Source organism: Pavona decussata, unplaced genomic scaffold (genome assembly GCF_977016875.1).
Source record: "Pavona decussata unplaced genomic scaffold, jaPavDecu1.1 SCAFFOLD_265, whole genome shotgun sequence".
Taxonomy (NCBI): domain Eukaryota; kingdom Metazoa; phylum Cnidaria; class Anthozoa; order Scleractinia; family Agariciidae; genus Pavona; species Pavona decussata.
This window is the reverse complement of record NW_028145667.1, coordinates 286,802-314,002: the sequence shown is the minus strand read 5'-3', so window position 1 is coordinate 314,002 and position 27,201 is coordinate 286,802. Positions and strand designations below refer to the sequence as shown.

At 38.6% G+C, this 27,201-nt stretch overlaps 4 protein-coding genes across 11 annotated transcripts in view; 3 read left to right on the top strand and 1 right to left on the bottom strand.

The window, feature by feature from the left end:
- LOC146455921 (uncharacterized) overlaps positions 1-27,201 on the top strand; it is a 416,007-nt gene that overhangs the window by 199,515 nt on the left and 189,291 nt on the right. For all 8 annotated transcript variants that reach the window (XM_085093654.1, XM_085093653.1, XM_085093655.1 and 5 more), the window contains exon 21: positions 17,934-18,056. In XM_085093654.1, coding sequence (XP_084949780.1) covers positions 17,934-18,056 — 123 coding nt within the window. The remainder of the gene's footprint in view (positions 1-17,933; positions 18,057-27,201) is intronic.
- The window catches only part of LOC146455929 (uncharacterized), a 364,345-nt gene that overhangs the window by 245,097 nt on the left and 92,047 nt on the right, over positions 1-27,201 (bottom strand). The window lies entirely within an intron of this gene.
- Positions 11,119-16,176, top strand: LOC146455934 (uncharacterized). Its single transcript, XM_085093677.1, has 6 exons — positions 11,119-11,212; positions 13,813-13,904; positions 14,224-14,480; positions 15,424-15,541; positions 15,669-15,791; positions 15,926-16,176. Exons 2-6 carry the CDS (start codon positions 13,814-13,816, stop codon positions 16,144-16,146), a joined length of 810 nt encoding a protein of 269 aa, XP_084949803.1. The 5' UTR covers positions 11,119-11,212; position 13,813; the 3' UTR covers positions 16,147-16,176.
- LOC146455933 (uncharacterized) lies at positions 22,053-23,459 on the top strand. Its single transcript, XM_085093687.1, has one exon. It carries the CDS (start codon positions 22,344-22,346, stop codon positions 23,457-23,459), a length of 1,116 nt encoding a protein of 371 aa, XP_084949813.1. The 5' UTR covers positions 22,053-22,343.

Sequence of the window (27,201 nt, the reverse complement as noted above, 5' to 3'; positions counted from 1 at the left end):
TCAACAAACAATGCTGTGCTGTGCAAAGTTCGATGGAGTTCCATGACCTAACGCGCTTTGTGAGTCTGGGATACTGGGTTGGGGATGGTGTGACTTTAAAAAGAAAAGCGTGACCACAGGTTTTTCACACCTTGAAAGGAGAAACCGTGACCCAGTCACTTTGAAGGAGAAAGCATGACCTAAGGGAACTGGTCGTAACAAGTTTGTTAGAAGAGGACTCACCTTGTCTGGGGTAGGGGTCTATTGAAGACACCATCTTTCACACGAAGATAAAAACCGGCAAAATTTCATTGGCGATAAAAAAACCATAAAAAAAAGAACAACGGAGTCGTCATGACGCCATTATCAAGTTCGAAGTAATAGAAATAAAGTTAATGTCATGACGACTCCGAAACGTTGTTCGTTTTTATCGTTTCTTTTCACTTGCCAATGTATATCTAAACCTTTACTTACAAAATTTCATTGGCTTTAAAATTTGAGTTGACTCAAAAATATTCAGCTAGCAAGAGTTAGCATTGCTACATAAACAAGGAGAGTGAGGTTTGAATTCCATTGCCGTTTTTTTACTGCTGGATAGAGGGGTGGCTATGCAATAAAGCTGCCATCTTTTGAGGTGAGGAAGAGGGGTGCAGGCGGAGACCGCCATTGATTTTGTGGTTTGGTGAATCCTGTTCGAGTATAGCAGTTTTGGCCACTTCCCTAAGGAATAGAAAGACGTGGCAAAACACCGTTCAAGAATAAAGCGTGACCTAACACTGTTGAACAAGAAAACTAGCGTGACACTACTACGACTTATTGTTAAGCATTAACTTTTCCCCAACTTACATAACGGCGAATTCTTGATTGACCCAGAACAAAGAGCTGTCGCTGAAATCCTTTGGAGACTTGGCTTCGGGTTGACATAAAAGAATCTGTCGTTTGAGCTTGGCGAAGGCAATTAGTGACTGGAAAAGACAAATAGTTCTTGAGGCCCAAAAGGATAACCTTCTTCTAAAAATGCGTAAAATCAAGACTATAGGCTGGGGTTTTTTTCCATCTTGAAGAGGGAAAAAACCCCAGCCTATATTGTTCAGTGAAAATTAGTCCAGCTTGGGAAATTCGATCTTAGCTTAATTGACATCTACTAATATCGGCCAATCAATGACAAATCGATAACCAAAAGATATTATCCTTAACTCGTTGTCAATCAAGTTATCAATCAAGTAACCGGGCGGGTATCTACTAATATCAACTGTCATCGATTGATATCGATTATTGAGGCCAGGAAAATAAAATTATTCCACCAGAGCTGGACTGGTCAAGAGAAAGTAACTGTGTTGAAAATGATTATCGTTACAGGTTGATAAGTTCACATACCCACAGTGTTCTTCGAAGTTCCGAATCAGGGAGCCTACAACAAGAAACACGAGAAAGAAGGCTGTGAGCTTTCTCTTGCTTAACAAAATCAAGAAAAGAAGATGCCCTGCACCGACCTCAAATTTTCGAAGGCAATCTTCTCGTGCGGTCGCTCATTCCAGGCGAATAACACAGCCATTTGAAAAGTTGTTACTTCGAGGTCAAATTTTCCAATCTTGTTGGCGAAGGTAATCTTAACAAGAAAAAAGAGATGAGGATTAAAATGAAATAAATACGTCTCTAAAAGGCCCGTCCCTAAGACAGTTTTGTCGGGTTGCCGGGTCCACCCATGTTGTAAGACTGAGTGACTGCATCTATGAAGCTGAAGTCCGATCTCACCCCACAAAAGAATTGTAAACCGCCATGAGACTATCTCTCTTGGACAAACGACAATTGAAACAGCACATCAGGGGCACGTTGACTGGAAGTCCCAGGAAATGTCACGCTCGTAGACTTAAAGGGGCTGACGCTGCTGTAATCAGCGTTCCCTTTTCGGACCAAAATGGTATTTCCAGGAGAACCGATTTACTTCGCGATATTAACGGGCCCGAGTTTGTGGTTCAGCAAGGAAGCACCTAGTCTGGAAATAAAGCGAGATTACAGAAACAACGTAACCCACCACTCCATTGGACATGAGGTGATGCCACTGCAACCTGCGGCCGCTGTGGTTTTTCCTGTAAAATTCCTCCACTTCAGGGATATAGTCCTCAAGCTCAAGAAAAAAACAAATACTTGCATTTCAAGCTCTGTCAACGCTATCTGGCCACAACCTGTGTTTCAAGGGGTTACTAAATAAAACAAGTGATTATATGGCAAGTCTTTTGAGATCGATCGTGCTTAAGAGTTGAACATCCCCCTCTCCCCACCCCCCACCCCCCAAAAAAGCATTCCGTTTTGTTTTAGCCACTCAACCCAACCAACCCACTTTCCGTTGTTCAGTCTTTCAAATTTTCATTATTTTAACACCTTGCAATTTCTTTCTTTAGACTCCCGACGATTTCGTAACCTTCTCACGATGTTGAACGAAAATCCATAGGTAGTCACTTATTTCCCTATTTGGTAGGAGATAGCAGAAGGTGTAGTTTTTATTTCATCAAACGTTTGAGATATTGGGAGAATAACTAGAGTAAAGTCGCAAAATTCAGCACTGTGTTTCTTATTCAGCCGCCACAAATAATTTATGTACATGACAAGTCTTCTTCCCTTATTACTAATTACGAAGAGCGCATAACCCTAATGAAAAAACAAACAAACGAACAATCGAACTATCGTCAGCCAAGATATTTAAATTTATCCCCTACGCAAGCGCCGGCCGGGAGGTCTTCTCGCTCTTTAAAACTTCCGCTGTTTTGAACATTTCTAAAGGAAACTCTGAAAATAAAACGTCACTTTCTGTACAACTGTGTAGAAATCTTCATTTTATAATTAGTCAAGCATAATATATACGTCTTCCACACATTTCCCTTTTTCCCTCTTTTATTTTCTTCCTGATAGAAATTATCAAGAGAGAAAAGAAACAAAAATAATTGGTATAAGTGCTTACGTTAGAGTCTTCCCTTAAAAGTCATCCGACAATCAATAATAGATGAGAAACTGGTTTAGTGCCATTATTTAATTTTGTCATTTCCAGACGGATGGCAATTTTCCCCCATCCAATTATGATAGATACTCACCTGCCACTTCCAATCCATATCTTTTTAGTTCTCGTATTTACCAATTATACACACAGCAAATCAGTTTTCGGGGTCAAAGATCGTCTCAGTTCGAGTTTGTTTATCTGCTCTTTCTTGGGAAGAGTTTCTGCAGTACTACTCAGATGCTCAGAAAGGTAAAAAAGAAATAATCATTATGATAATAAAAATTATAATAATAATAATAATAATAATAATAATAATAATAATAATAATAATAATTATAATAATAATAATAATAATAATAATAATTATAATAATAATAATGATAATAATAATAATAATAATAATAATAATAAAAGTAATAATAATTAACGCCGTGTAAAAAGTTCGGCTGCCGTTAGTGAACTTTATTTTATTGGTCTCTAGTACAGGAAAGGCAAGCGGAGTTTTAAAGGGAAATTTTAATATTACCGCACAAAGAAAGAAGTTCGAGCATTAAACGATTTTCCCAGTTCGTGAGCTCATTGCTTTTATTTCTGCCCAAGGATACGAGACTTATTAACGGAAACAAAATCAAAATATTTTATGCCGTATTATGAAAGTTTTGGCAACCACAATAAATGAAAGGATTCGCTCTCTTATGAGAAAATTACATGGTGCATATTGTCTTTCAATAAAACCAAGTAGAGACGAGAATTTTCCTATCAAACTCGTCAAGCACAATTTTGGCCCATGCCCTGCAGTTCACATTTGTCTTTTGATTTCGACCTATTTTGCTCGTTTAGAAGAGAAATGTGTCCGGGGCGACCAGTACGAATCTTCTTTTGGCTTACAAAGTGTAAGTTTGTGTGTAGACTGAATTTCCTCCGTGTAGCGTAAAACCCAGAGCATCCAACCCAAATTAGTTAAAATGTTGTTTCCTTAAAAAATCTCGCATCGTTTTACGAACTCCAAAACAATTTTCAGTTAACGCAGCTTGGTCTGTTCGTATTCTTTAGCTGAAAATTTTAGGAAACGGAATAGTATTTCCCGAATTTACGAGCTGTTGTTGGCTTTTCGAATTGCTGGCGGGTCTCTTTCTGCACTTTTACCGACGTATTTGTCCTCTGAACACAAATGGGATTGTTTTTTTAGCGTTGCTAAAGTTTCAGGTGACCTTTCGTTAAAGATAACGCTTGTTTTTCTTTTCAATTTAATCCGAGTTTCTGACTTAGACGGGTGATGTCTTTCTAAAGGATATTCCACAAAAATGAGTCTAAAATGAACTCTTGGATGCACCCGTATTAGCAAAGTCACATTGTTTGAGAAATCTGAAATTATGGGAGATCTAAACAGTCTGCAAACGCTAGCTCGGTAAAATCTACAACCCGGCGCAAGTTATTGAAAATTTTCTACTTCCTTCAAATGATACTTTAAGCTGGAAAACATTAAAGGTTGGGTTGCCTTTCGATCTTTATTTCGAGTACGTATGAATTAACCGTGTTTAAAAATGATTTCGACCGGCGGTGAGTGTGCTCCGTAAAAACTAAAATCTTAAACTAAGACCTGTCCTTTCGTTTTCCGTCTTATGAAACACCATCACCACATTAAATTGTAACGGAAATCATCTTATATTAACACGTACAGGAGATCTTAAATAAAGTCTATTAGAGTTTAAGTTATATATAGGATAAGATACTCTTAAATATTGTCTTTAAATCATCTTCACTTGAGAGGCGCTTATCTTAATCAACATTGAGGCATCTTACTTTAAGAAAGAGCAATTTTAATCACATTAATCTGAGTCGATGGGGTCCTCATTTTAAGAAATTTTTTTGGTCTTGTGTAAATTTCAAGACGTCTAAGCAGGGTATAAGATACTGCCATCTCGCATAAGATGCAATACGCCTTATACTTGCATGAATTAGGTATGCTTAACAGTTTATGTGCGTTTCTCAAAAAATGCCATTAGAACAACCTCTTCTAAATTGCTGGCTAAATACATTCCTTTGAAAAAAAAACCAATTGATCCTAAAATGAAAACAGCTCCCTGAAAAACCATCTTAGTTCTAGGTAAAAAAAAAAAAATACTAACTTGCTTGTTGAATTGCTTTGGAAGAAATCGAAAATTCTAACAGAAAAGGGATCCAAATTTATTTCAGGACGCCAATAAAGTTTTTTTTTTTGAGTAACTGCAAAAATCTGATATACCAATTCACCTGTTCCTTCCTCTTTTTCTCATTTTATCAGTGACTCCCAATTTCGCATGAATGATCATGACGTTTGTCAAAACTCTGCCAATTTTGTAACAGTCATTGGCTAGCTCCCCAAATAAGTTTTTTATCGCATAACTGCGAGTTCTCTTGGAGCAGTTAATTTGCCGCTTTATCCTGCCATATAAATTGTTGTTTTCAATGCATCTGCAAAACAACTTTTGCCCAAATTGTTTTCATCTTTGTCTATTTTCGCAACAATCATCCAACTTTTTGCCATACATTAGTTATTTATTTGTCTCTGCTTCATTCACTATTAGTAACCATTTTCAACGTACGCAAGAAAGGCATTTTGTCGTGGATTGAAATTTTCACTGCCGTTATCGGCTGCTGGCGCACATTATTGTCCTCGCCTAATTGCTAACGCACTACACCAGTCAATCGTCTGTGTGATTAGTATCGCTGACCCATGTTGTGTTCAACTGTGCCTCAGACGCAAGGACGCCTCGGGAAACTTTCGATTGAGTAGCTACTTTTGATTCAAGAAAAATATATCAGCCTTCAGTATATGTTTCCCTTTCGTGGTTTTATTTTCACTCTTCTTTCTAAATATAATATTTGATTCAATAAGCGCTTATATTAGAATAAAAGGAAAACCATAAGGATAATAAAAATACCTGACGCGTTACCTCATGTGGTAAAGGACCCAATTATTTCCATTAAAGGGACAAACTAGGACAATGTATTGCCTCTTTTTATCACAAGTCCTGGGTACTTATATCATGTCTTTAAAACAACAGCAGAGGAATTCATTTTCGTGTCCAACTCGTCACTATAAATTGCACAAATAGGAGGAACTGCGGAAAATAAAATCTGTCCCACCCAGCAAATTTGCATTATTTTAACATCTTGCAATTTCTTTCTTTAGACTCCCGACGATTTCTTAACCTTCTCACGATGTTGAACGACAATCCATAGGTAGTCACGTATTTTCCTATTTGGTAGGATATAGCAGAAGGTGTAGTTTTAATTTGATCAAACGTTTGAGATATTGGGAGAATAACTAAAGTTAAGTCGCAAAATTTAGCACTGTGTTTCTTATTCAGCCGCCACAAATAATTTATGTACATGAAAAATCTTCTTCCCTTATCACTAATTACGAAGAGCGCATAACGCTAATAAAAAAAACAAAAACAAACGAACAATCGTCAGCAAGACACTTAAATTTATCCCCTACGCAAGCGGCGGGGAGGTCTGTTCGCTCTTTAAAACTTCCGGTGTTTTGAATATTTCTTAAAGAAACTTTGAAAATAAAACGTCTCTTACAGTACAATTTTATAAGGGATCTTCGTTTTAAAATTAGTCAATCAAAATATATACCTTATTCACATATTTCCCTTTTTCCCTCTCTTATTTTCTTCCTGATAGAAAGTAAAGACGCAAAATTCAGCACTGTGTTTCTTATTTAGCCGCCAAAATGATTTATGTACATGACAAATCTTCTTTCCTTTATTATTACTATACAAAGAACGCATAACCCTAATGAAAAAAACAAAGAACGCATAACCCTAATGAAAAAAACAAACAAACGCAAGCGCCGGTGTTTTGAACGGAAACTTAAAAGAAAACGCCACTTTCAGTACAATTGTGTAAGGGATCTTCCTTTTATAATTATTCAATCATAATTTATACGTCTTCCTCATATCTCCCTTTTTGCTTCACTTATTTTCTTCGGGATGGAAATCATCAAGGGAGAAAAGAAACGAAAAGAATTGGTATAAGTGCTTACGTTAGCGTCTTCCCTTAAAAGTCATCCGACAATCAATAATAGATGAGAAACTGGTTTAGTGCCACTATTTAATTCTGTCATTTCCAGACGGATGGCAATTTTCCCCCATCCAATTATGATAGATACTCACCTGCCACTTCCAATCCATATCTTTTTAGTTCTCGTATTTACCAATTATACACACAGCAAATCAGTTTTCGGGGGTAAAGATCGTCTCAGTTCGAGTTTGTTTATCTGCTCTTTCTTGGGAAGAGTTTCTGCAGTACTACTCAGATGCCCAGAAAGGTAAAAAAGAAATAATAATTATGATAATAATAATTATAATAATAATAATAATAAAAGTAATAATAATTAACGCCGTGTAACAAGTTCGGCTGCCGTTAGTGAACTTTATTTTATTGGTCTCTAACACAGGAAAGCCTAACGGAGTTTTAAAACGAGATTTTAATATAACCACACAAAGAAAGAAGTTCGAGCATTAAACGATTTTCCCAGTTCGTGAGCTCATTGCTTTTATTTCTGGCCAACGATACGAGACTTATTAACGGAAACAAAATCAAAATATCTTATGCCGTATTATGAAAGTTTTGGCAACCACAATAAATGAAACGATTCGCTCTCTTATGAGAAAATTACATGGTGCATATTGTCTTTCAATAAAACCAAGTAGAGACGAGAATTTTCCTATCAAACTCGTCAAGCACAATTTTGGCCCATGCCCTGCAGTTCACATTTGTCTTTTGATTTCGACCTATTTTGCTCGTTTAGAAGAGAAATGTGTCCGGCGCGACCAGTACGAATCTCGTTTTGGCTTACAAAGTGTAAGTTTGTGTGTAGACTGAATTTCCTCCGTGTAGCGTAAAACCCAGAGCATCCAACCCAAATTAGTTAAAATGTTGTTTCCCTAAAAAATCTCGCATCGTTTTACGAACTCCAAAACAATTTTCAGTTGACGCAGCTTGGTCTGTTCGTATTCTTTAGCTGAAAATTTTAGGAAACGGAATAGTATTTCCCGAATTTACGAGCTGTTGTTGGCTTTTCGAATTGCTGGCGGGTCTCTTTCTGCACTTTTACCGACGTATTTGTCCTCTGAACACAAATGGGATTGTTTTTTTAGCGTTGCTAAAGTTTCAGGTGACCTTTCGTTAAAGATAACGCTTGTTTTTCTTTTCAATTCAATCCGAGTTTCTGACTGAGACGGGTGATGTCTTTCTAAAGGATATTCCACAAAAATGAGTCTAAAATGAACTCTTGGATGCACCCGTATTAGCAAAGTCACATTGTTTGAGAAATCTGAAATTATGGGAGATCTAAACAGTCTGCAAACACTAGCTCGGTAAAATCTACTTCCTTCAAATGATACTTTCAGCTGGAAACATTAAAGGTTGGGTTGCCTTTCGATCTTTATCAGTTCGAGTACGTATGAATTAACCGTGTTTAAAAATGATTTCTACCGGCGGTGAGTGTGCTCCGTAAAAAGTAAAATTTTAAACTAAGACTTGTCCTCTCGTTTTCGGTCTTATGAAACACCATCAGCAAATTAAATTGAGACGGAAATCATCTTATATTAACACGTACAGGAGATCTTGAATGAGTCTATTAGAGTCTTAAGTTAGCTATATGATAAGATACTCTTAAATATTGCCTTTAAATCATCTTCATTTGAGAGGTGCTTATCTTAATCAACATTGAGGCATCTTACTTTAAGAAAGATCAATTTTAATCACATTAATTTTTAGTCGATGGGGTCCTCATTTTAAGAAATTGTTTTGGTCTTGTGTAAATTGTAAGACGCCTAAGCAGGCTAAAAGATACTGCCATCCTGCATAAGATGCAATACGCCTTATACTTGCATGAATTAGGTATGCTTAACAGTTTATATGCGTATCTCAAAAAATGCCATTAGAACAACCTCTTCTATCGAGAAAATCGCTGGTTAAATACATTCCTTTGGAAAAAAAAAAAAAACAATTGATCTTAAAATTAAAACAGCTCCCTGAAAAACCATCTTAGTTATCGGTAAAAAAAAAAAAAACAAATACTAACTTGCGTGATGAATTGCCTTGGAAAAAAATCGAAATTTCTAACACAAAAGAGATCCAAATTTATTTCAGGAGTCCAATAAAGTTTTTTTTTTCTTGAGCAACTTCAAAAATCAGATAAACCAATTCACCCGTTTCTTCCTCTTTTTTCTCATTTTATTAGTGACTCCCAATTTCGCATGAATGATCATGACGTTTGTCAAACTCCTGCCGATTTTGTAACAGTCATTGGCTAGTTCCACAAATAAGTTTTTTTATCGCATAACTGCGAGTTCTCTTGGAGCAGTTAGTTTGCTTCTTTATTCTACCCTATAAATTGCTGTTTTCAATGCACCTGCAAAACAACTTTTGCCCAAACTGTTTTCATGTTTGTGTATTTTCGCAACAGTCATTCAACTTTTGGCCATACATTAGTTATTTATTTGTCTCTGCTTCATTCATTATCAGTAAGTATTTTCAACGTACGCAAGAAATGCATTTTGTCTTGGATTGAAATTTTCACTGCAGTTATCGGCTGCTGGCACACATTATTGTCCTCGCCTAATTGCTAACACACTACACCAGTTAATCGTCTGTGTGATTAGTATCGCTGACCCATGTTGTGTTCAACTGTGCCTCAGACGCAAAAACTTTCGATTGAGTAGCTACTTTTGACTCAAGAAAAATATATCAGCCTTCAGTATACGTTTCCCTTTCGTGGTTTTATTTTTACTCTTCTTTCTAAATATAATATTTGATTTAATAAGCGCTTATATTAGAATAAAAGGAAAACCATCAGGATAATAAAAATACCTGACGCGTTACCTCATGTGGTAAAGGACCCATTTATTTCCATTGAAGGGACAAACTAGGAGAATGTATTGCCTCTTTTTATTACAAGTCCTGGGTTCTTTTGTCATGTCTTTGAAACAACAGGAGAGGACTAAATTTTCGTGTCCAACTCATCACTATAAATTGGACGAACATGAGGAACTGCTTAAAAAAATCTGTCCCACCCAACAAATTTTTATTATTTTAACATCTTGCAATTTCTTTCTTTAGACTCCCGACGATTTCTTAACCTTCTCACGATGTTGAACGAAAACCATAAGTAGTCACCTATTTTCCTATTTGGTTGGAGATAGCAGAAGGTGTTGTTTTTATTTCATCAAACGTTTGAGATATTGGGAGAATAACTAGAGCAAAGTCGCAAAATTCAGCACTGTGTTTCTTATTTAGCCGCCACAAATAATTTATGTACATGACAAATCTTCTTCCCTTATTACTAATTACGAAGAGCGCATAACCCTAATGAAAAAACAAACAAACGAACAATCGTCAGCCAAGACACTTAAATCTATCTTCTAATCAAGCGCCGGCCGGGAGGTCTGTTCGGTGGGTAAAACTTCCGGTGTTTTGAATATTTATACAGAAACTTTGAAAAGAAAACGTCACTTTCAGTACAATTTTATAAGGGACCTTCGTTTTATAATTAGTCAATCAAAATATATACCTTATTCACATATCTCCCTTTTTCCCTCTCTTATTTTCTTCCTGATAGAAAGTAAAGTCGCAAAATCCAGCACTGTGTTTCTTATTCAGCCGCCAAAAATAATTTATGTTCATGACAAATCTTCTTCCCTTATAATTACTACAAAGAACGCATAACCCTAATGAAAAAAACAAACAAACGCAAGCGCCGGTGTTTTGAACGGAAACTTTTAAAAGAAAACGCCGCTTTCAGTACAATTGTGTAAGAGATCTTCCTTTTATAATTATTCAATCATAATTTATACGTCTTCCTCATATCTCCCTTTTTGCTTGTCTTATTTTCTTCGGGATGGAAATCATCAAGGGAGAAAAGAAACAAAAAGAATTGGTATAAGTGCTTACGTTAGCGTCTTTTTTTAAAAAGTCATCCGACAATCAATAATAGATGAGAAACTGGTTTAGTGCCATTATTTAATTCTGTCATTCCCAGACGGATGACAATTTTCCCAAATCCAATTGTGATAGATACTCACCTGCCACTTCTGAACCCATATCTTTCTAAGTTCTCGTTTTCACCAATTATACACACTGCGAATCATTCTTTGGGGGTATAGATCGTCCCAGCTCGAGTTTGTTGATTTTCTCTTTCTTGGAAAGTGTGGCTGCAGTACTACTCAGATGCCCAGAAAGGTAAAAATAGATAATTATACTAATAGTTAATGCCGTGAAAAACAAGTTCGGCTGCTGTTAGTGAACTTTATTTTATTGGTCTTTAACACAGGAAAGTCAAACGGAGTTTGAAAAGGAAATTTTAATATTACCACACAAAGAAAGAAGTTCGAGCATTAAACGATTTTCCCAGTTCGTGAGCTCATTGCTTTTTATTTCTGCCCAACGATACGAGACTTATTAACGGAAACAAAATCAAAATATTTTATGCCGTATTATGAAGGTTTTGGCAACCACAATAAATGAAAGGAGTCGCTCTCTTATGAGAAAATTACATGGTACATCGTGTCCTTCAATAAAACCAAGAGACAAGAGACAAGAATCTTCGTGACTGTCAAACTCGTCAAGCACATTTTTGGCCCATTTGCTTTGTTAGAAGAGAAACGTGCCCAACGCGACCAGTACCAATCTTTCTTTAGCTTACAAATTGTAAGTTTGTGTGTAGACTGAATTTCCTCCGTGTAGCGTAAAATCCAGAGCACCCAACCACAAATAGTTAAAATGTTGTTTCCTTTAGTAAAAAATCTCGCATCGTTTTACGACCTCCAAACCGTAAATTTTCACAAGTTGACGCAGCTTGATCCGTTCGTATTCTTTAGCTGAATTTTTTTTTAGGAAACGGAATACTATTCCCCGAATCTAAGAGCTGTCGTTGGCTTTTCGAAATGCTAGCGGGTCTTTGTTTGCACTTTTATCGACATAATTGTTTTCCGAGCACAAATGGGATTAGTTCTTCAGCTTTGCTAAAGTTTCAGGTGACCTTTCGTTTAAGATAACGCTTGTTTTTCTTCACAATTCAATCCAACTTTCTGACTGAGACGGGTGAGGTCTTTCGAACAGATATTTTAACAAAATGAACTCTTGGACGAACCCGTATAACCGACATAGCCACATTGTATTAGAATTCTTTGGAAAAAACAAATGATCCTAAAATAAAAAACAGCTCCCTCAAAAATTCTCTACTCTCACCAGGCCGGGATCCAATTCTGACAATTCTGTAAAACAATTTTATTAGTTCTCGGTAAAAAAAAATATTGCTTACTTGATTGATGAATTGCCTTGGAAGAAATCGAAAAATTCTAACACCAACATAAAAGGGATCCAAATTTATTCCTGGAGCGTCTTTTCTGATCTTTCCTGATTGATTCATTTCAAAAATGCAGAGCTTTGATCCTTCGCAAACTTCAAGTAGCGGAGAGTTGAGAATTTAATAGAATTTCGAGACTACAACTTCAATATTCAAATGAGAAGACATCTGGACATCAAATACCGTCTATAGTCCCTTCTAAGGTCTGCTAAACTTTGTAACTTACACGAAATTAACAGCATGAACTAGACAGAAGAATGAAAATGGACATGAAGAAATTACTGTTGCTTTCTAAACCGACTGTTTATTGAAAACCAAAGATGAGTCCAACAATTCTGCTGCGTCACCGATCAGAAGAATGAGTGTAGTGACAATTCAGACAATTGTCAATGCAAGGTTCATAATTTACGGCACTTTTTATTTAAACCAACAAAACGTTAACAGCGATTAAAATGCCGCGGCCCGGCCTCTGTTTTCTTATGAATTTACGGTAAGCTGATTTGTATAAGTTCTGTCATTTTAGATTTGGTGTAATAAAATTCTATGGATTGAAATTTGTTGTGCTTTCATTGCTCCATATATCAGGTTCAATAAGTTGTTCAAATCTTGAGTTAAGATGAAATACATGTATAACTTACCACGGCACTTTGGATCTAAGAAAAAAAATCATCTTATTCTAAGACGACATCGTCGTATAAATAAGATGAAAGTTATCTTATCATAAGATGAATCGTCTTCATATGAGATTTACACGCTGTCTTGCCACAGCACCAGAATTAAGTTGAAAAAAACGACTTCAAATAAGATTTTAGTTTTTACGGAGTGTTCCTTGTTTTCTAGTTTATTAACAATTTAGTGCAATTTGATCCGGCTCCGCGTCGAGTTAGAAAGTAAAATTATCAAAGCTTTCAGTGTAACTTTGGTTTTACCAACTTGCTCATGACGTTTTTAGTCTGAGGCTACGAAATAATGGGCTCGCTGTTAGTCTGTGCCGTTAGCTTATAGACTAGCGCCCTCTTAATGCTTTAGGGACGGTAAACAACAAACTATGCCAGTGACATAGATCGTCGCATTTAACTACAGTACAAGTTTCCAATTCTTTAATATTATTGATAAAACTAGTGATGAAGTGATAAATTTCGTCAACAACATATTAATCTTCAGAAATCTTCGAGTTGAATTTTTTGTGGACAACTTGCCGCAAAAGTGCCAGCATACTTTTTTTAATTCATTTCTCTTCCATATGAAAACCAAACGTCACGGGACGTTTTCATGGCAGCTGAAACTAAAAAAAATAAATAAACAAATTCTTTGGGGATAGAAAAGATACCTCTGATTAGTTTTTCTGTAGGAACTCAAAGAGTTTTCCATAGCTGAAATGATGAATATTACATTTATCTTTATCGGTTTCTTGATGGTGCTTTTAAATTTTAATCCATTTCATTTATTTATTTATTTTTTTTTTCTATTTAAGTATGGCAGATTGTTACTTCTCCATTTATGATTTCCTGCTCCTCTGTTCTCTTTGGGGAGCTTGGCTACACTACAAAACTGATGCCCAGCAAGGTGAGAAAACGAGTTTTAATTTATTGGTTATTCCAAACCAAAAGGCGTCATTAGCTGTTTTTATGTTAGAGGCGTTCACATCGTCTAAGACGTCAGACCTACAGACACTCGTTTCTCGAACGTTCCGTTAACCTACCTGTTCTACTATGTTCTTAGAACCTTTACTGATTATGGAAGCTAAAAAGGCCAATCACAAAGCCTATAAGTTAGAAATCCCTTCGATCTTTCTCTTTTTCTCTCTTTGTCAGAATTTTTTATTCATCCTTGATTCTTTTTATAACGATGTTTATGACTAAGAACTTCATTTTCTTTTTCGTAGGGTGCTGTCGAACTATCAAATATCTTCCACCAAAGCATGGCTATTACCTGGAAGGTCACGTAATCTTGAATCTTACGATTGAAAACAATTTCATCAGATCATGTGAACATCGCTGCATTATGGAAAGCGAATGCGTTTCAGTCAACATTGGACCACCAATTGACAACAAAATGATTTGTGAGTTGAGTAATTCGGATCACTTCCAGCATCCGGAAGACTTAATAAGACGGCCTGACTGGAAATATGGAGCCTCTGAGGTATGAATTGTAGATCTGAAAAAATAAATAACTAGCGTTTGAAAATAACGTGTTCTTTACCATCACAACGTGAACTTAAGAAAAGTGTGATAATTAAACCTGAACTATGGGTATTTTTATTTTTGTCATTTTGATTGGATAATTGCAGCAACTCATAATCCCGCTCCAAGGAAAAAACCCTCCCGAGACCAAACATGGTCAACAAACGGGTTAGATAAGAAGTGAACTTTGCTGTAAAGCAAAGCAAATCAGCTTGCAGGAAAAATCAGTCTAGCGGACTCAAGTAGCAAATAAGTGTCGATACTAAGGGTGTTTTCCATTTGACAGAGCTGTCTAGCCAGTTCAATTGTTTTGCAAACGGAACGCTCCAATTTGAACGATTTTGAATCATAATTCAAATCAGAACGAATACATAATTGTTGAGCGATGAATTGCTTAAAAAACGGCCAAGGGCCTGCTACAGCGCCGTGTTGAGAAATAGGGCATTAGCTTATACTCCTCACCTCCAGTTCAAGAGTTTTTCAAGTCGTCTTATTAAAAAAGCTTTTTCTTTACTGAAATACTAAAACATCCAAAACATTACACAAATTAAACAACATAAAATGGCAGGGACATCGTACGCCTTTTGTTGTATCGAAATTATATATTGAAATTATTCAGCTTTGCCTCGAGCAGCAGAAGCATATTGCAAAATTTGGGGCCTTTCTCGGTTAGTCATGTAATTGACACTTGTTTGCTTTTACGTTTTATTTTTTCCCTGTATTTATATTTATAGTAGGTTTTAACAAAATAATTATTTCAGGCCGAGTTGCTTTAATCAAGTATTTATAGCTAGCTGAGTACTATGTGCCTCGTCCGTCGGTTTAAATTTTATATCGTGCCCAAGCTTGAGAGGATAAAGGCGGTGTATTACAATTTTTTTTAATTTTTTTTTTCCCATCAGAATCTTTGCTCGATCGTCAAACCTTGCATCAACAACGCCAAATGCCTGTCTGGCTACACTAACAAAAAGTACCTCTGTGTATGTGCATCCGGATTTACAGGAGAAAATTGTGAAAAAGGTTAATACTATAAGTTTATCAGCTCATTTACTCAGCTATAATTTGCCTTTCCATTTATAATTACCCTGTTTAATTTGATCCTTGCCTTATCAGTGTACTCCTCTAATATAATTCGCCAATTCTCTAGATATCGATGAATGCAACAGCGGCATCCACGACTGCAACGGAAATGCAACCTGTATGAACACTGCTGGACACTTTAACTGTACTTGTAACGCGGGTTACAGTGGGGATGGTCACGTATGTTCAGGTATAATTTGTTGTTTTGTTTTCCAAGATGTGCGTTTGTGTTTAGGTCATTTTCCCGTTCGCTTCATAAAACCAGTTCAGTTTCATTCCTGCCTGAACATTTTACGTGTCTTTCACTATGCTCGATTTATCTAGATATCGATGAATGCAGCAACGGCATCCACGACTGCAACGAAAACGCAACCTGTATGAACACTGCCGGACACTTTAACTGTATTTGTAACGTGGGTTACAGTGGAGATGGTCACGTATGTTCAGGTATAATTTGTTGCAGTCTTGTTTTCCAAGATGTACGTTGGTGTTTAGGGCATTTTCCCGTTCGCTTCATGAGCCAGTTCAGTTTCATTCTTGCCTGATCATTTTACGTCTCCTTCATTATGCTCGAATCCATCCTGGTAAAAGTGAAACCGAACGGCAAACTTCGTATATGCATTGATCCAATTCAAACCATTAACAAGGCCATCAGAAGACCCGAGTACACAATGCCGACGTTTGAAGAAAAGCTTCCACAAATGACGAATGCCAAAGTATTCACCATTCTTAACGTATCAGAAGCTTTTCAAACCATCGTCATGGATGAAGAGTCTTCTCTACTTACTACGTGCACGCATGTACCCAGATAATGTGCATTTACTGCCCGCGGGGGGGGGGGGGGGGGGGGGGTTCTTCCTTATAAGAGGCTAATGGGGATGTGCCGCTGGATGGGGTAGCATTTTCACGACTGGATTGACTAGAATGGGGTTGCATTTTTAATAGAGTTACTAGAATGGGGTCGCACATTTTCGGATTTTTGGGGTAAGAAAATCCTACTAAGTAGGGATTCAAAATGGTGTCGACTAAAAGTTCAGAATTTGTTGTTTATTAAATGTAACAATCACTTCGCATTACAGTCCGTTCTTTCAATTCATTTCAGGATGACCTATTTAAAGGATTGATAAAGTAGATGCATAAATAGAAAGTGACTTAGTTGGGATCGCGAAAATTACGTTTCCCCAAAAGTGACTAAGATGGGGTCTATAACTGGCAACAAAATAGACTATAATGGGGCAGGGGCTCTGAGAGGCCAGCGGCACAAACCCAGCAAAACTGAACCCAAGTAACCCCCCCCCCCCCCCGGATTTATTGCTTGGTTTATCAACATGGTACCTAACAATAAACACATGTTTGTTCTTTATTGAAGACGAATCGTTTTAAAACAGCATTCCTAATTTCGGACAAATAAGACTTCTGTAAAAAGATTAAACCGATTACTAAAACAGAATTCAAGACAGACTCCTATCCACACATTGTACGCTAAAACGAGACTGCACGTACCCATACATGAAATGAAAGTGCAAGGTTGGGGGGGGGGAGGGGTGCAGGCGAAGGAGGGTATTTGGCAGTCCATCGAAAGATAGATAGATAGATAGATAGATAGATAGATAGATAGATAGATAGATAGATAGATAGATAGATAGATAGATAGATAGATAGATAGATAGATAGATAGATAGATAGATAGAATGAAAGAGAATGAAAAGTGTTTAAAACGAGAAAATATAAACCTTAAAATACCTCTCACTTCTCGTATACACTGGGTATACCCCTAAACTATAGCTTAATTTGCAGATCTCAGCACATAGTTTCTTGTCAAATGGTGACTTGGTCTTAAAAGTGTAAGAGGAAAAAGTTACAAAAAATGGAGGGGTGGTTAATCATGTCTTATGTAGGAGGGGGTAAGATTTTATGCTTCCATTGTGCAGATCTCTCCAAGATCTGTTTGGTCTCCAAATTTGATACAAATTGACCCAATATTGGCCACGTAATGACTTTTTGTGCCATATGGCACTCTTGGGAGTGAGAGGGTTAATTGTAAACGTCAGGGACATTAAACGCTTACTCCCAGATGACACTAATGTGCAATTTCATCAGATCTTACTGTTAGGGGAAAAATTGCAAAAACAAAAAAAACAATAACATCATAGACCAGTAATCATTACTAACTTTTAATTAAAGGGACACTCACAGATTACAGTTTCTACTTGGTGGTGGTGATGATAGTGTTGAGGATTCGGGGTATAACATCTCACTGGGAAATAAAGTTCATGGAAATTTTCACATTAATGACCAATATACTAACGTTTGCTTTCCGAAAATGTCTTAGATATAGACGAGTGTTCTACCAACTCACACGGTTGCGATGTTAATGCGTCGTGCAGTAATGTGCAAGGATCATACACTTGTACATGCGAAGCTGGATATTTGGGCGATGGGAAAACATGTACTGGTAAGCTACTTCAGTTGTCAATTTGCTTCATTAAAAAGAGATACTGTATGCAATTTCCCGGGGGAAATTTTCCAGTGTGACCCACTGAGTGAGTTAGCTGGAAACCCGGTGATATTAAAAAATCACTTCATTAATGCCATGAGTTTGGCAAGCCCACGTGAGGCAGTAAAAAGGCTCAGTTTTTCATGTATTTTACTTTAAATGGTAAGGGCAATTGGAAAATGGTTAGCAAGAAGGAAAGCATAATGTTTTCAAATTTTGACATGCAGAAACGTCAAAAACTTACAACCAAAAATACTACAGTAGTGTTTTGCCATTAGTTACTCTTCATACGTATGAGGGGGTCAAGATACCTTTATAAAGTCCGTCACGCCTTTCGATTGTTTCTACATATGAGGCTGAATTACAACTCCTAATGTATCTCGCGAGGACTCGTCGCCAGAGAGACTGAGACAGAACTAACATCTTTAATTAATATTTCTTGCATATTTCGGCTACTTTTTGCTACGTTTTACGGCCTTCTCAAAAGTGTATTTTGTGCACATCAACGCAGACTGATCTGTTTGGATTCTTCAGCTGAAAATTTAATTTGCAGAAAGTTTTAGACGCTAAAATCTCATTTCCCGAATTTCCGAGCCACCGTTGGTGCTTAGAAAATACTTATTGGCCTTGTTCCCGGTATCCTTACTTGAAGAGACACACTTGCCGATTGGAAAACAAAAGGAATTTGTCTTATAGTGTTACGAAAGTTTTTATAGATGACATTTCGCCAAAGAAACGAAGTATTGGGTGCTTCCTGGTTCGAGTACATAAGGTAGAAACAGAACAAGAAGTTTAAAGTAAACATTCTCTATAATAGTTTTATAAACGAAATTTTGCTATTCGTGTCTTCAAAGATAACCGCAGTTTTAAATTTCATCTAATTAGTTCGCGCAAACAAGTCCCCTGCTCTAAAGTTCACGCATGCTCAAATAGCGATCTTGGCAAATTCATATTCTAAGACGGAATTATTGTGCGTGATGATGTAAACTTTCGTCTGGATTTTCTCGAGTTTCCTTAGGCGAAATTTCTTAGAAACTGGCACAGCCGTTTCTCTAGTTTGAGGCCAAATTTATAAGACAAGTCTAATTTTACGCAACGGAAAAAAAAAAAACACAAATTTGCGAAAAGCAAAGAATCTGTCTTTGTAGCCCATACCTTTTTGCTCTTAAAATATTTTCCTGGTGAAGTCTTGAAAAATAAAAATCAGAACCTAATACACACTGACAGTTTTAATTCACGACTCAAAGGCGTTATTTTACCAGCAAGGGTTCAGAGATGCATCTTTCCTCTGGTCTATTACATCTTGGAATATTTCAATGAATTGGTAGCAAGAAAACAAAAAAAAAATGGCTTTCATTGTGTAACATAACGCGCACCATTATTATAAGTGAAAACCCTATCCAACACACTGGGAAAATTTAGAACGTGAACAATATATATCAGAATAAAGTTTGCAATCTCCGCCATGGTAAGCCTGGTACCGATTGTGGCCCGAGGTCGTGGCAGTCGCGAAGTAAGGCTTCTAAAGTCAGGGTCAGCATCTACGTAGTGCGGGTGGGACTGTACTTATCAGTTTCTATCCTGGGTGTCAGAGGCTTTTCCTCCTCGTTTTCCTGTTCCGGTCGAAATCTTTAACCGGCGACGACGGTTTGCCTCCGTCCTCGAGGCGGACGAGTAAAAACCATTGGCATTCAGAATATATGGTTTCCGAATAAAGTTTTCGATTTAATAATCTTCACCGGCCTAAAAGCAGCCTTTTAAGCGACCAACAAACAATCAACATACCTGGTACTTCCGACATTTTTTATTTGACAGCTAATTGACTTGTCTCGTTTTTTTTTTTTTACAGTGACGAGCCGATTTTGATTCCTTTTCGGGCCCATTTTATTTTAAATAATTGATTGAGTTTATTCTTTCACTGCTTCGAAAATTCCTCCACTCGAATAAAATAGACCGTGACCTCTGTACAGGGAGTGGGCGCTTGTTAGAGGTGGGTGCTTATTCGAGGGTGGGTGCTTATTATTTTCCCAACATTTTCAGCAAGCGAGGACGTTTTGAGAGAATAACAAAACGAGGGATAACAAGTTAATTTCGCTTCAACAAGACAAAATAAAGTGCAAAATCTTACATAAACAATTGAAAAGTTCATTGACTAGCGTATCTAAAACCAAATTTGGAACACAACAAACGCTCCTCTTACTTCACGCTGGTTTTTGTTGGGAGGGGGTGAGGTGGGCGCTTTTTAACTTTTCGGGCTTTAAGGGTGGGCGCTTATTCGAGGTGGGGGTTTATTCGAAGGTGGGCGGTTAATCGAATAAATAAGGTATGTTTCGGCCGTAAAAACAGCCAGCGTCCGTTACAGAATAAGTTAGGTCTCTTATTTATTTTTTCACAGATATCGATGAGTGTGTAAGTGGTGTCCACGACTGCCACAAGTTTGCTTTATGTACAAACACTCTAGGATCCTTTAGTTGCTCATGTAACCAGTCCTACGCAGGAAATGGAACACACTGCAGGCATGTCCCCTCTGGTAAATATCGGTCACATTGATTTCTCTACATTTTAGTTAAACATTTTTAAAGGCATTTATCTAGTGGAAGAGCATTATGATTACTTTTCATGTTGAGTTGGTCTTTCAAATTACAAAAGTTTTTATACGGACGTGTAACTTCTATGCAAATGAATTTTTAAAACACTCAAAGCGTGGTCTCTATCTCTTTCGTCTCTTGCAATGAAGCTCGATATCCTCACCGTAGCACCAGAAATAGTCCCATAACATCTCCTTCGAAACCCTCCCCCATCGTACTAGTACCACAGAAACAGCTTCCCCTCCTTTCCGTCATCCATTTATTTGCGCGTTGCAAAGTTAGCGAACTCGATGTTGTTGTCCGCAAACCGGACAAATTCAAAGGATCTCATCTCCAAATTGCAAGACTACAAAAAAGATTTTCAAGATGGCTGTCATCTCTCGCTCTCTGTCAGAATCTTGTTACATCACATTTACCACGTGACCTCACTGATGTTTCTGGACGCATTTTTCCTAACAAGAGTAAAATATACCATCACATTTATTCCATTGCGCATATACCATATATCGACATTCAAATCTTGGCGGTATGCAGGATGTTTGTCAAACGAAGCTAATTTAATGGCCTACCTACCACGAGTCTCCTGTAGCTTAGTGGTAGAGCATTCGAACTAGTAATCGGTAGGCCATAGGTTCGACTTCTGAAATACCTGTGTTAATGACTGAATAATACATCATTCTCAATAACCTCCCTCGCAGACGCTCTCGATCTTGGCTTGTCACGCAATCTTTCCTCCCCAGTCTTGTTTAGTATGCCAAACCAGTACCGTGGCTCACTTTAAGATTGCTTCCAATTAAATATGTCTTCAATATCCTAGCCTCCAACGCAGACGTCCTTTAGAAAACCCGTAACGAACCCCTAAGGACGTTTGCATTGGAGGCTATTAATATGCTTGATTAACGGGAGTTCACCCAATAGACTAGCCTATATACCGTTGACCTTTAATAAGGACCCGGAGCGTTTATTCTAAATTTAACAAAAGGCAGGAGGCGCTTTGTTACGAAAAGTTGTTGCGTAACCGTATGCTAATTTAGTCTAGAATATTCTTGCATATTTAATTAGTTTTGCATCAAAGTGACTCAGCAGTTTCTGAAGCCGTTTACGTATGATCCTGTAAATAGATTTATATTATAATGTTACTTTATTTAGTTGCGCCGGAAAGTATTAGAATCTTACGCTCATTAGTATATAAGCAAATCGGTTTAGCTTTTAGAGAAGTTGTTGTTTATGAGAAGAGAGTACGTGTTTATTGTAGTGTGACAAAGGTCACGTGTAAAGTTTGGCAGAGGCCGTGTTTATTGAAGTGTGACAGAGGTCGCGTGTATATTTGGCAGAGGCTGTGTGGCAGAGGTCGAACTGTTATTTACAAGCCTAGCGTGTGCTTGTTGTGGAGTTTCGTGTGGAATTTACTACGCTCATTTGAAATAAATAACCTTGTTGTTGTTCCGACAACCCTGCGTTCTGTTTAGACTTCGAACTATTCGCCACTCACAAAACGAACTCGTAACATTGGCGGCCTGTCGCTGGAGAGTAGAATTCAAGGAACTGTTTGTTGTCTACCGATAACCAGGAAAGGATCACAACTTGAAAGGAAGTAACTAGGCTGTGGAAACAAGTGGTAGCAAGTGAAAGAGCCTTGGAATTTTAACGCTGTGAAATGGAGAAACTTATGCAACTTGGTAAGGAGTTTGGACTGGAAGGTGAAAAGCTACTCGAATTTGTGCGTGAACAACAGAAGTTGGAAGAAGAGAAAGAAGAAAAACAAAGACGTGAGGAAGAAGAGAAAGAAGAAAAACAAAGACGTGAGGAAAAAGAGAAAGAAGAAAAACAAAGGCAGTTAGTAAAGGAGCAGAAGCTTGAGGAAGAAGAGAGGGAAGAGAGACGCAGACGTCAGGATGAAGAAAGGGAAGCGAGACGTCAGGAAAGAGAAATTAGGAAATTACAACATGAAGCTGACCTCATGAGACAGAAGGAGGTTGCTGAGGCTGCCAAGAGAGAACATGAGTTAGAACTTGCTAGGTTAGCAGCAACGAATGGTGATGATCGCACCGCAGAGAGAGATGATAGAGCTAAAGCGCCGAAACTTCCAGCGTTCGTGGATGGTAAAGATGATTTGGACGCATATTTGCAGAGGTTCGAGAGATTTGCAGATACAGCCAAGTGGCATAGAACTGGATGGGCATCAAAGCTCAGTGCTCTGTTGTCTGGACGGGCACTCGAAGTGTACTCACGCCTATCTGAAGAAGCAGCTAGAGATTACGGTAAAGTCAAGATCGCGTTGATGAAGAGATATGATCTCACAGAAGACGGCTATCGTCGTAAATTTAGAGCGTCTAAGCCGGAAGTTGACGAAAGTCCGAACCAGTTTATCGTGCAACTGGACAGGTACCTGTTACGGTGGCTAGAGCTTTCAGATACTGAACGAACCTTTGACGGTCTAAAGGACTTGATAGTGAAAGAACAGTTTATTGACTCCTGCCCTAAGGATTTGGCCATTCACCTACGAGAAAGGGCACCTGAGACCCTAGCACAGATTGCGAAAATCGCTGACCAGTACTTAGAGGCCCATGGTAAGCATTTGTTTAGCCCAGTGAGCAGAAAGCCGGTATTACCGCCTGACAGGGAGGAAGACAAGAACACACAGTCTAATTCAACAGCCCTCCAGTGCTTTAGGTGTAACGCTCGTGGTCATAGAGCCGCCAACTGCCCAACCATAGGAAAAAGGTGTTTTCTGTGTGGTAAGCAAGGACACGAAGCTAGAAACAGTCGATAAGGTGGACGGAGATCAGGAGGACAAAGTAAGGATGGTAACCCTGTGCAACGTGGTCAAGTGGGCGCCAGTTGCCTAGTTCAGCAGACTGAGAGTAAACCCACAGCGGAAGAAGTTAGGTCCTGTATTAAAGATGAGAAGCTGCTGTTAGCCTGTGGTAAGAAGATTCCATTATTGAGTAGCGCCTGTGTTGAACCTTTGTCTGGAGTGAGAAGTAAAATGCCTGTAGTGAAAGGTAGAGTTGGAGAGAAGTTTGTTGATGTCCTGAGGGACACCCGCTGTAGCGGAATAGTAGTAAAGAAGGATCTTGTGTCTGAGGATCAGTTCACTGGCGACTTTAATGTTATGCTGCTCATCGACAACACGGCAAGGAAAGTGCCCATTGCAAAGATTGACGTTGATACACCTTATCTCAAGGGCCAAGTGGAAGCGCAGTGTCTTCCCGATGCTGTTTATGACTTAATTGTTGGTAATGTACCAGGCGCGAGAGCTGCTGACGACCCAGATCCGAGCTGGCAAGATCTTGTGCAAGAGGCGTGTGCTGTAACCACGAGAGGTCAAGCAGAGAAGGCCGGAGAACGTATCCCATTGAAGGAACCGAGTACTAAAGAAAGTCCTGTAGTTGATAGAGAAAAGCTCAAACAAATGCAAAATGATGACGAGAGCTTACAGAAATATTGGGAGCGAAATGATGTAGTTGTGAGAGGCCAGGCTGAGATTTCATTTGAAGTGAAAGGTGGAGTTTTGTACCGCGTCTACAAACACCCTTACGTGAATAGTGGTAAACCCCTGAAGCAAGTTATGGTTCCTGTGCAGCTGAGAAGTCGGATAATGGAACTAGCTCACGGATCGATCATGGGAGGTCACATGGGAATAAAGAAGACGGCTGATAAGATTCAAAGCGCATTCTATTGGCCAGGTATTCAAGGGGACGTGACTCGTTACTGCAAGTCATGTGATGTATGTCAGAAGACGGTTAACAAGGGTTCTGTACCGAAGGTTCCCCTGGAGAAGATGCCATTAATTGACAAGCCGTTCAAGAGAGTAGCAATCGATCTGGTTGGGCCTATTAGCCCCCCGAGTGAAGACGGTCATAGATATATATTGACATTGGTCGACTTTGCAACCCGTTATCCTGAAGCTGTCCCGCTCAAAAACATTGATACGGAGACTGTGGCGGAAGTGTTGGTGGATATCTTTAGTCGTTTGGGAGTGCCTGAAGAGATCTTGAGTGACCTCGGCACGCAATTTGTATCTGAGTGTATGAAGGAAGTGACACGGTTGTTGAGCATTAAACAGCTCACTACGACTCCTTATCACCCTATGTGTAATGGCCTGACGGAGAAGTTTAATGGAACCATGAAGAGTATGTTAAAGAGATTGTGCAGCGAGCAGCCAAGACAGTGGAATCGTTATATCAACGCTTTATTGTTTGCGTATCGTGAAGTTCCTCAGGAGTCTACTGGTTTTTCGCCGTTTGAGTTGCTGTATGGAAGAGCTGTCAGAGGGCCGATGTTTATTCTTAAAGAGCTCTGGACGAAAGAGATGGAGGAGCCTGAAGTAAAAAACAGCTACCATTATGTGTTTGAGCTACGTGAGAAGCTGGAGGATACCCTCAAGCTTGCGCATACCGAACTTCAGAAAGCCCAGCACAAAGGCAAGCATTACTACGATCGTAAGGCTAAAGTCAGAAGGTTTGCACAAGGAGATAAAGTATTAATACTGCTACCGACCAACCATAACAAGCTTCTAATGCAGTGGAAAGGTCCATTTGAGGTCAGTGCAGTAGTGGGTCTCAACGATTATAAAGTGTGTGTCAAAGGAAAGGAGAGAGTTTACCATGCCAACCTGCTAAAGAAGTATTTTGAACGAGAGGATTCTGTACCCGTTGGAGCAGTGGCTGTCGAAGTGAACGCTGACATTAGTAAGAGCGGGCATGCTGAAAGTGAAGCAGAAGAAGTTGATCCTGTAGATGGTGTTGATTTTTTAGAAATTGGTGGATATGTTGCTAAAGAGTCAATCAAAGATGTGGCTACTGGAGACAACCTTACCGATGAGCAAAGAGCAGAGTTCATAGACCTTGCAAGTCAGTTTCAAAGCTTGTTTACAGAAGCTCCAGGTACTACAAGTTTGGCTCAGCATCATATAAAACTTACATCCGATCAACCAGTTAGATCAAGACCTTACCCAGTACCGTATAGCCTGAGAGAATCGCTGAAGAAGGATATCACAGACATGATGAAGATGGGAGTTATAAGAGAGTCAAGTTCACCATATGCCTCACCTGTCGTGGTTGTTAAGAAAAAAGACAAAACAAATAGGATATGCGTGGACTACCGGAAGTTGAATAAATTAACTGTGTTTGACCCTGAACCTATGCCGACTGCCGAGCATTTGTTCCAGAAGTTGAATGGTGACAAGTATTTCACAAGAATTGATTTGAGTAAGGGCTACTGGCAAATTTCTATCCCTGAGGAAGACATATCGACGACTGCTTTTGTGACGCCTGACGGATCATACGAATTCCTGAAGATGCCGTTCGGTATGATCAACTCCGCAGCGACCTTAAAGAGAGCCATGAAGAAGCTATTGCATGGAATGGATAACGTTGAGTTTTACTGGGATGATATTTTGGTTCACACCCGTACGGGGGAAGAACACATCAAGATACTACAAGAGTTGTTTACACGATTATTAGCAGCTGGAATGACCATAAGACCGACTAAATGTCTTTTTGGAGTTAACGCTGTTGACTTTCTCGGTCACCGTTTGGAGGGAGGTTTAATTGGTCTTCATCAAGACAACGTGGCAAAGATTACAGATGCTCCAAGACCTAATACAACAAAGCAGATAAGATCGTTCATGGGTTTAGCCGGGTATTATCGAGATTTTGTCCCCAACTTTGCAGCCTTAGCTGCCCCGCTGACAGACCTCACGCGCAAAGGTCAACCGAACAAAGTCGAATGGGGCGAGGCACAAGAGAAAGCCTATCAGAGTATTAAGGCCCTCCTCACAAAAGAACCAATCCTGCGGTTGCCAGATCCAGAGAAAACCTACTTTCTGCGGACTGACGCTTCTGACAGTGGTATTGGTGCTGTACTAATGCAGGAACATGATGGCAAGCTGTTCCCCGTTTGCTACGGTAGCAAGAAATTATCAAGTGCGGAGCGTAATTACTCAACCATTGAGAAAGAGTGTTTAGCCATTGTGTGGGGATTCAAAAGGTTTCACCTGTATTTATACGGAGTTCCCTTTGTACTACAAACTGATCACGAACCACTGAAGTATATCAACAGTGCGAAGTTTGCTAATGGACGGCTTATGCGTTGGGCTATGTTTCTTCAGAGCTACAACTTTAGAGTTGAGGCTATTAAGGGATCCGAGAATGTAGGAGCAGATTATCTGAGCATAGTAGAGGAATAACTTTAGAGACATTGGACTACCCCCTCTCTTTGCACTGCTTAATTAATTTTTCGTTGTTAGTAGAAATTTAAGAAATTTCTTCTCAAGAGGGGGTTATGTTACGAAAAATTGTTGCGTGACCGTATGCTAATTTAGTCTAGAATATTCTTGCATATTTAATTAGTTTTGCATCAAAGTGACTCAGCAGTTTCTGAAGCCGTTTACGTATGATCCCGTAAATAGATTTATATTGTAATGTTACTTTATTTAGTTGCGCCGGAAAGTTCTAGAATCTTACGCTCATTAGTATATAAGCAAATCGGTTTAGCTTTTAGAGAAGTTG

Coding starts and splice junctions, on each gene's coding strand:
- LOC146455933 (XM_085093687.1), top strand. CDS start 22,344: ATGGAGAAACTTATGCAACTTGGTAAGGAGTTTGGACTGGAAGGTGAA.
- LOC146455934 (XM_085093677.1), top strand. CDS start 13,814: ATGGCAGATTGTTACTTCTCCATTTATGATTTCCTGCTCCTCTGTTCT. Junction 13,905..14,223: donor CAAAACTGATGCCCAGCAAG/GTGAGAAAACGA, acceptor TCTTTTTCGTAG/GGTGCTGTCGAACTATCAAA. Junction 15,542..15,668: donor AGGAGAAAATTGTGAAAAAG/GTTAATACTATA, acceptor CCAATTCTCTAG/ATATCGATGAATGCAACAGC.